This window comes from Erythranthe guttata, chromosome 2, assembly GCF_056151865.1.
Source record: "Erythranthe guttata isolate IM_541 chromosome 2, IM_541, whole genome shotgun sequence".
NCBI lineage: Eukaryota > Viridiplantae > Streptophyta > Magnoliopsida > Lamiales > Phrymaceae > Erythranthe > Erythranthe guttata.
The window spans coordinates 3,719,520-3,729,619 of record NC_142534.1 but is presented as its reverse complement, the minus strand read 5'-3'; the positions used below and the strand labels follow the sequence as shown (position 1 = coordinate 3,729,619).

Genomic DNA, 10,100 nt, shown 5'->3' with positions numbered 1-10,100 from the left:
TACGTACGAGTAAGTGTAAATGTGTAGTGAGACATGTACTCGGTGCACGTAATCGTCGGAAGTAGCATGTTCTCGGAGCCTTTGGTAAGTATTAACTTCTTTTTTCATGAAAAATGGCAAGATTTCATTTTCATTTCGTAATTTCCAGGAGAAAAAAGAACAAAGAGTCCGTTTTTGCCATTTTTGAAAATTCATATCAATTCATAGAAAACTCATATGAGGATTCCGTAGTTTGGGTTGTCCCCAAAATCACGAGATCCACGAGAATTAGGGTTTAATTCGTTATTGATTTTTTTGGTAAACTTTCATTTTTTTCCTAGTTTAATTAGATTTTCGAGTTTTATTACGACTTTATTTCTTTTCAGCATTGTGAATACGTCCATAATAGCTATGATTTAACGGAGTATCAAATTTAATACAATTTTCGAAGCTTTTTCTCTCATTTTTTGTGGATTTCGAATGTTTTATTCTACATGATTAGTCCGATGTAATTAATTATTTCATACACCTACGGTCTCTAAATCGGAAAAACGAACTCTTATCTCAAGCAAAACCTATAAATCATATCACATTTCGGCGATTTGACACCGTTCAGAAACCAAAAATTCTGATTTTGCTCTTTTAAGAAAATTTTAGAAAATTCATATCAGTTCATATAAGATCCAGATAAATATTTTGTAAGAAAAACAAGTAAAATTTTAAAATTATTCATATCAATGGGATCCGGGGTAAAGGAAAATTATTTCGGAGTAGGGTAAGAATACTTGAGTTTTGTTGAAAGTTTAATGTGGTCAAAATTCATTCATTTGGGGCACCAACATTAGACACACAATGTTGTCACGAGTGATTCGGTTCCCGTTTCGATTTTCAATTTTCGATTTTCGATTTTTGATTTTGGTATTCGGTTTCGGAGTTTGATTTAAGAAATATTCAAATTGATTCAGATGTTGTAATCAAATATACTGAACATCGTACAATTTAAGTAAACTATCCAAATATTTTATTTATTTATTTAAACAAACGACAAAAGTTTAGTTTGGTTTCGACAAAAGTTAAATGTGATAAAAAATTCATTGATTTGTGCAAAAAGGAAAAAAAAACCCCAAATTGTTTAATCCCTTAAGTAAAATATGAGGTAAATAGCACTTAATCCCGCTATAGTTTGAGCTTTATGCAGATGATCCCTCTATACTTTTAATATAACCACAAGACCTCCTGTAGTTTGAACTTTGTTCACATAACCCCTTTTACTTTTTAATATAAGCACATCATAAATTCATAACCCTCTATAATATTTTACTTGGTAAATAATCATGCTCATTAGAAGTACGTGATTGTATAAAAATTACAAGGGAGTCATGTGTCATATTAAAAGTATAAGGGAGTTGTGCGCAACAAATTCAAACTATAAGGGGTTAACTGCTATTTTGCCCTAAAACATGAGATGAAGAAGTCTTTTATTCTGTAACTTTTAATTTTTAGAGAGAGAAAGTTTGAAAACAAAAGCAAATTCTCGCCAAACAGAGTTTCTTAGAAAAACCAGAGACGTAATCAGAAGATCAAAGTGACCCCAGCTATAAAACATTCTTCCGATTTCCGCAAAACCCCAATATCACACTAACAGCGAACAACAAATTTATCGATTGATTTTTTTTTTTTTTTTAATTTATTTCAATGGATACAACAAGCATAAGGGATTTAACGGTCGATTTCGCAATTAAATTGAAGCAATCATCCCTGCTGTGGCTGGAGGGTTTCAGAGAAGCTTGCTGCCTTCACCGCGTCGTCATATATTGTCTCAGGTACTCAGAATTAACCTTTGATTTCTCTGATTCTTCGATTGATTACGATTTTGTCTTAACTGAGGTTGACTCATCTTTTTTTCCTGTTTGTTTATTGGGGGTTTTAGGTCAAGAGAGCTTGCAATCCGTACTGGGCAGTGTTTTCTGTTGAATGGCTTCATTTTTTTGGGAAGGTTTGTTCCCCATTCTTCATATACATACATATACATATTTGTATATGTTTTTTTTTTTTTAATGTTGTGTTTGCTTTGTATGTGGTGGGAAGGAGGACTGTTTTGAAACAAAATATCCAGTAAAGTTTGTGTCTTTATTGGAATTCTCTTGCCTTTTTCGAAGTTCGAACTCGATTGGGCACATCATTTAACCTTGGTGTTGGGTCTAAATAGTTGTAACTAATTTGGCTTTTAAGGCGGCAGTTTAGTGTGAGCAAGAAAACATGTAACGATAGTTGGTTTGAATGTATTTTCTGATAAATCTATCCGGTTACCTAGATTTTCAACAATGGAGTGTTATAATAAATTATGCGAAACGTCTCTTTGCAGTATATTAGTTCTGAGATCTCTAGTCATTCCCACACTGCAGTGGGTGTTGCCCGATGGATGTCCATATATGGATTCTCAAGAAACGTGTCCGTATCGAAGCATTTTCAGATTCTACCCGTTTTTACGACTTGGATTGATCCAACTCTTCTATGTGAGTGCTGATTTTTATTTCAAATTGATCCATAAAGTCTATGTTAGTAACTCATGTTCACGACTCTCTCATGTATATATATGTGTGTGTGTGTGAGAGATAGAAGAGAATATCGTATATGCCTTAAAAGGGGAATATTAATCTTGATGCAACAATTTTGCAGGTATTCTGGTTCTACCCTATGTACATATCCAGCTTTATTCTTAGCACGATCTGGTAATTTTTCTCTCTCGTGTATTTACTTTGCCTTTTTTCAGTTCTTGCTTATGTCAAAGCAATTCCCGTGTTTAGTTGCCGCACGCTTGTGCCATGTCTTATCCCAATTGCCGTCACTATCCTTGCTAATGCACTACTAACCCTTGAAATACAGAATTGCACTACTCTGATATATTGAAATCGCAACTTGTAATCGTGTCGCCCTTGTTCTATTGAAAGGCTTCTTAGTATATATTTCAACGCACTCTTCAAAATCTTCTCTAATACATTCGATTCCAGGTATAACGATATAGCAAAGTACGGATTTTTCGCAATCGAGAAATATGGGTCAAAATCATCTGACCAGAAAGATAAGAATGTCACTGATAAGGCGGCTGACATTGAGGGGTATGTCTCGATTTATCCCATATATACTATTTTTATAATAATTTTTTTTTTTTCTGAATAATATTTCGCCCGCACCATTCTTTTTTATCTGCAGTGTAATGATTGGGATAGCTGAACAGGTGTACTCGGTTCTTCTATTGAGTTTCTTCTTCTTGGAGGTAAAAATAAAATACCACAATAATTAATATTTTACGAGCTCTACATTTATATTTAATTAAATGATATTAATAATTAAAATAAAAATTGGCAGGTATATGTTACTGGATTCATTCCCTACATTGGAAAAGCAGTGAACTTTTTGCTGCTTTCATGGATGTATGCTTATTATTGTTTCGAGTGAGTGGCTATATATACTATCTGTGCTCGATTTTCTTATTGTGGTGGTGCGTAACGGGGGATAAAAAAATGTTTGCTGACAATTTTCTCTCGTGTTTAAGGTACAAATGGAATTATTCCGGTCTGAGTTTGGACAAAAGGCTGGACTTCTTCGAATCCAACTGGCCTTTTTTTGCTGGTTTTGGTAAATGCGTTTATTTTTTACTATTTTAATTCGATTTTTTAAAATTCAAAATTTCAGGCCGACCACTTTGTAGAAATTTGAATATTTTTTCGAGAATGTTGTTTTAATAATCGCTGTGCAACTGTATTTTTTTTCAGGGAGCCCGTGTGTTCTATCGGCGTTCTTTTTTTCTCCTCTTGTTAGCTATGGGGTTATGGCTATATTATATCCATTAGTAAGTGTTCATAATTATTTCGATAAATTAATTTCGTCTGGAATGGTAATAATTAATTGATTATTAATTATGTATTTCTTGTTCCTAGTTTGTACTGACTGCCACAGGCTCAGAGGCAGACAAAGTCATTGCTTCTCAGAGAAACAAATGGAAAGATACAACAGAATTTGGAAGGATTCCGATATTCGTTTCTGCAAATTACGTATCGTAAGTATATCTCGATCATGCTTTTTTTTTTCTCCGTAAAACTATATTATTTGTCTCTAAAAGCTAAGTTAATGTTTTTATACATTTGTCTTGATACTTAGGATGAAATTGTTGTCTTTATTTCCCATTGAGCCTCGTCAGAAAGTAAATGACGAGAAAGCCCTTTGACCGTCGTCCGAAAAATTGGTGAGCTGTCGAAAAATTTGAACCCGTAAATTAATCAAGATCAAGAAAGCTTAATCAATCAGCTTTAGGAGATTTAAACTTTATGTATCATCTGTATATAGTAAGAACAACGCTTTTTTTTTATATCCGTTTTATTGTGTATATAACTTTGGCGGGTAAGAAATCGAGCAAACGTTTGATGAGAGAAAAGCACCTTGGATCAAAATGTACATAAAAAATTGTTGTTTTTTTTCCCTCATCTCTCTTTCATGAAGTTTGTAAATTGGGTGTGAAGTGTGAAAAATGCAAATATTAATAGATGATGAGTTTCACATTGAGTAGTGTTTTTTGCGAGTCGACTCGGGTTGTAAACGACTCGAGCTCGAGTTCAAGTCTGCGTTTGATAGGATTAACTATTTAAGGATAAATAATTAGACAATTTTTTATGTTTGTAATAATGCTATGAGCCTTATAAAGTGTTGAATAAAAATAATTAGTCAAATTTAGTTTTATATTGTTTGGGTGCATATGAAGTGCGTCGTAGGAGATAACACACTCTCCATCTCTCCTCAAAACAGCACAAGGTACAACACATGAGAACAGTGAGTCCATCACAAATTTTGAGGATTTTCTTATTTATTTATTTATTTTGCCCTTTTTGTACAAATACAAAAGTCAAAATTCCACACATTTCATTGACCAATTAAATTTAAATTCCACTTCTTTACTGCAAAAAAGTGCAGAACCCACCATCATTTTATTGCGAAAATCACGGATTATTTGAATTAATTATTGAAATTTACAAATTATTTTCACATCCCCATACAGTTGTAATAATTATGGTTTAAAGTATAGTTTTGTCACATTTATTTGATTAGTGAAAATTGTATTATAAAATACTAGCTATACAAAAAAGGCAGTTGACCTCGAATTTAGCTTCCTTCAGTTTTTTAGGCCTGAAAATATATAAATTGTTTTTGGTACAAATCTTTGTCTGTACTTGAATCATGACATTTGTTAATTAAATCATAATTAATTTTATATATAATATTTACTAGTTAAATCATCAATAATCTAGCCAGTATTACAAAATCTATGATATAATGTACTAGAACTGAACCATTCAATACTAATTCAATCGAATTAGTGAATATTATATAAATTAATACTCGATAAAAAATAAAGGCAAAATGAGTTTTTTAGTCCTGTAAGTTTGCTAGTTGAGAGTTTTAGTCCACCATGTTTCAAAATCAGAAATTTAGTCCTGTAAGTTACAAAAATTGAGAATTTTGGTCCTATGACCTGCTATAACAGGTAATGTGATGGTTGATTGAATGAGTTGGCATTTAAAATATAAAAGTAAATAGATTATAAATAAATTAGGTGATGTGGCTAATGAGTTGGACAATTTTGGAGGGAAATAAAATATACCAATATCAAATTATTTTTTTGTTTGATGAATGAAATAAGCCTTTACCTAGTAACTATTTTTTAATTAATATTTCATAGTTTTCAATTGACAAAAATAGTAATTAACTATATTTTATTAGTCGTTATGGATATTTGTTACTCTTGGTTTGATAATGTATTTTATGTTTGGAGGCTCTAGAATACTTTTTTGGTACATTTAATTTAATAGAGTTTTGAATATATTTTATTATTTTTTGGTTAATTCGTAAATGTGTATTTGATTTATTATACTAATTATGATTGTGCATGTTATTTAACTTTACAACAAGGTTTAATAAAAGATGTTTTTTTCGATTATATGTTGAATTTGATTGTTGGTTCAATTTCATTGTAATCACTAAGTATAGATTTGTAAAAAAAATGAAATATTTAGATAAATATAAATTTAATTACTATTTTTATCAAATAAAAACTAAAAAATATTAATTAAATATTAGTTAGTCTTATTTCCTTCATAAAAATATAGTTTTAGATTTTATTCAATGGATTTATTGTGGTTATTTATTGCATATATAACAAAAAAATTAAATATATAAATTAATAATTAATATGTTAAAATTTCATCATTATTTGGGTGAGTTTGACATTCAGGATAATTTTTTTCTCAAAAAACATCCAACTCATTAGCCACATCACCTAATTTATTTTTAATCTATTTATTTTTATATTTTAAATGCCAACTCATTCAACCAACCATCACATTACCTGTTGTAGCAGGTCATATGACCAAAATTCTCAACTTTTGTAACTTACAGGACTAAAATTCTGAATTTAAAACATGGTGGACTAAAACTCTCAACTAGCAAACTTACAGGACTAAAAAACTCATTTTTCCAAAAATAAATAACTTTCTGCTAGCCCCGACTGTATTAATTTATAGAAATTTAAGTGTATATGCTCACAAGAATTAGCACAACGATGTCGGGATATTTGATATATATATATGGGTTCTATATTAAATAATGTGAATCCACATGCAAAGATAGTAATTGAATAATTTCCTAGTAGATAGGCCAAATGATGTTCAAACAAGAATGCCATTATAGAATTGATGTGAAGGATTAAGAAGCTTTTAATTAGTTCCTAATGGCCCACTTAATTAATTTAAGCAAGGCTTAATTGATCATTAATTATTGGATTATTTGGGTTTTATCTATCCTACACCCACCGGGTGATTTTTCACCGTTGATCTACACACACCAATGTGGGTGTGTGTGTGTTTGTGTGTATATTAATGGTAAAGATCTACCCGGTGTATTTCACCCGGTGTAGGATCTCAAAAGCCGATTATTTGTGTTAAATCACAAGTGTCAATAAATAAGAGACAGGAGAGAAAGAAAACCACACTATTTGAACTCCACCATTTCCCTCACCATGCTGCCTCGTATATATATAGTTTTCACTATTAATTTACACATAATAACACTCACATCTATGTATGTAAATTCAAGAAACGAATTAAAAACCAGAATTATTACTCTTTTTTCTTGTTAAAAGAAAAATAGAAAAATTAATTATAATAATAAATTAAATACTACTAAAACAAACCAATCTCCTCCTATACAAACTCTCTCTTTCTCTCACTACTATGCCCCTTCGGGCCAAACTATCAAATTATTACATTTAAAATTCATGAAACAAGCATCAAATATCTACTAGACAAGACTCCACCCAAAAAAATAATGACAATAATACATAATAATAATATAACAATAAATCACAACCATATTGTAAAATTAAAAATTAAAAATAAAAATATCCAAAATGAGAACTCATGAGAAATACCTCTCTCCCTCTTCTTTCTTGAAATCCATCATTCATCTGCAACAACAAATACATATGCAAATTCAGATACATTTCAAAATACTTATCAATTTAATTTATAGTAACAATAAATAATTAATTATAAATAATATTACCTTGGAAAATATATATATATAACTATATATATAAATATTATTATTGAGAACTATTTTGGCCATCTTCATCTTCACTATCTGTAGTTGCTTGATGAGTCTGGTGCTGCTGCTGCTGCTGATCAAGATTGTTATTATTGTTATCGGAGTTCATATTCAGTCCGCTTCTCGAATACGCGTTCATCGCCGCCAGCATTCCGAGATTCGACTCCGGCGATACGCCCAATCCCAGATGCTGAGACGGGTTCTGATTTTGCTGCTGCATCAATATCGACCCAAGCTGCAAAGGGCTGGATCTTCCGCCTTGGAAATCGAGGTTTCCGGAGTAATTGAACCTCGGCATGAAATGCAGCGGCGCCTGCACGGTGCTGCCGCCACCGTGGGGGTTGGCGGCGAACGGCCACATCTGGGCTGCCTCGGGTGGGCCGGAGGATGAGGGTGTGTTGCCACCGCCACTGCCGCCGCCGGCTGCGGTCACCGGGAGCATCCAGAACGTGCTGCCGGAAACGCCGGTGGTCGGCGCCGCCGGCGTAACAGCCCACATGGCGGCGGTGGGCGGCATCATATTGGCGTGCCTCATTAGGCTTCCCGGGGATTGGGCGGCGGCGGCCGCCGCCGCCTCTTCCGCTTTCTGCATAATTTGGGCGTTGTTATTGTGGGTTTTGAATTGCTTGTTTGAAGGTGAGGTGGGGCCATCGCCGCCGTGAGAGTTATTACTGGGGCCTTCATCTTTGAAGAGGTCTTCTCTGTATCTCTTCCGCAGGTAATTATCCGTCGTCTCCTGACCGCCGCCGCTTCCGCCGGCCAAATTTTCCGCCATTTGAGCAGCTTGCAGAAGATGAGGCGACTGCTGCTGCTGTTGGTGGGGGTGGTGGAACCCTAGCATATGTGAGAAATTCTCCTCGTTGTACGGATAAGGGTGGTGAGCTAAACCCAGCGCGCTGTGGAAAGAATGCGGCGCGGATTTCGACGGCGGCGCCGACAGAGTTGAGCCGCTGCTTCTGAGAGAGATGTTTAGGGTGGAGAAATTGGCCGGAATTGTGCCGGTTCCGGTGGCGGCTATGATGGCGGGCTCCGCCTGCTGCAGTAGCCACTCAATTGTTTCGCCGTCGGACTTATGACCTAATTCTCTGGTCAGCTGGAAAACCCTAGCCGCGCAAGTCGCCGGCATGCGAATTCGCCGCCCCCGGCCGTCCACTTTCGTGTGTCGGTCCTTCGTCGATCTCTTCGGCGGCGGCGGCGGTTGTGCTTGCTGCTGCTCTGCCGCGGCGGCCGAAGGTTGCTGTGTTGGTTGAACGACTAATTGCTTCTGCTGTTGCTGTGCTGGTCTCTTGGAGGCGGCGGCGGCCGCCGCCTGGTGGTCAATTAGGGTTTCTGCTCTTGTAGCAATTGCAAGGGACGCGTCCACAAGCTGCGGCGGCGACGGCTGCTGTTGCGCCACAATAGAGGAGGAGTTGGAAGCAGCAGTAATTGACGCCGGTGAGGATGAACCACCACCACCACCACCGCCACCGCCGCCGCCACCAACAGATGGAGAGTGGAGGGAGGCGATGACGAACGGCGGCGATCTGCCATGGAGGCGGTGGAGTAGATGTGGAGGTGCTAGATTATAGGATTGTGAAGCGGAGGAGGATGTCACGGCGCCGGCGGCGCCGGCGTTGGAGGAGGAGGTGGTGGTGGTGTTGGATTGTTGTTTATTGGATTTTGAATCAGTGAGTTCCATGTGGGGAAGGGGGGGTGGGGGGGGGGTGGGGTAAGGGGGGTGAAGAATTTTCTAGGTGGGTTCAGCTTGTGATATTTTCTTTTTTCCTTGTTTGATAATTGATTAACACCACCATATTCTCCCCTCTTCCTTTCTCTCTCCTCCCCTTCTTTCTTCTTCTTCTTCTTCTTCTTTCTAGAGAGAGAAAGAGAGATAAAAAAATCTTGCAGGAAACTGGGGACCTAAACTAAGAGTTTGTGATGCCACTGTTTCTGTGGGGTTTGGTTATTTTGATTGACTCTTGTCTCTCTTTCTTTCTCTCTCTCACACACACACACACACACACACATGTATAGAGAGAGAAAATGGGGTTTTATTTTGTTTTGTTTTGTTTTTACCAAATTTGATATACTGTCTCAGAATACTATAAATAAAATACAATTAATTAATACTATTTTTACTACTACATGCAAACATCTCCCACTACTCATTACACACTCACACAAATTTTTTTATTTTTAATTTAAAAAAATAATAATTGTACACTCACACTCACAAGCACCTGGTAAAGAAGAAGAATAAACCAAACAATGACAAGTGTTGGAAATTTGACGATTTTACCCATCATGTATTTCTACTTTTAACACACACACACACACAGTCACACGCGTGCATTTCACCACAGTCAAATGATGGACTGTTAATTGGCTGTAATTAAGGGGCGATTAGTCCATTTAATTTGGTTAAGAGCCGTGTGTTATTTGTTCATTTGCTTAACATGAAAATTGCTGTAGTAATTGGGGGGTGA

The 10,100-nt window shown here is 35.7% G+C and overlaps 2 protein-coding genes across 2 annotated transcripts; one reads left to right on the top strand and one right to left on the bottom strand.

The window, feature by feature from the left end:
* Window positions 1-1,434: 1,434 nt before the first annotated feature.
* On the top strand, window positions 1,435-4,538 carry LOC105970212 (etoposide-induced protein). The gene is made up of 11 exons (XM_012995022.2): window positions 1,435-1,802; window positions 1,910-1,975; window positions 2,345-2,495; window positions 2,659-2,711; window positions 2,991-3,098; window positions 3,193-3,256; window positions 3,349-3,434; window positions 3,536-3,618; window positions 3,756-3,832; window positions 3,921-4,039; window positions 4,141-4,538. The coding sequence occupies exons 1-11, from the start codon at window positions 1,675-1,677 to the stop codon at window positions 4,205-4,207; spliced, it is 1,002 nt and encodes a 333-aa protein (XP_012850476.2). The 5' UTR covers window positions 1,435-1,674; the 3' UTR covers window positions 4,208-4,538.
* Window positions 4,539-7,241: 2,703 nt separating this feature from the next.
* Window positions 7,242-9,617, bottom strand: TCP8 (TCP family transcription factor). Its single transcript, XM_088825219.1, has one exon. The coding sequence runs from the start codon at window positions 9,311-9,313 to the stop codon at window positions 7,634-7,636; it is 1,680 nt and encodes a 559-aa protein (XP_088681345.1). The 5' UTR covers window positions 9,314-9,617; the 3' UTR covers window positions 7,242-7,633.
* Between the last annotated feature and the right edge of the window lie 483 nt (window positions 9,618-10,100).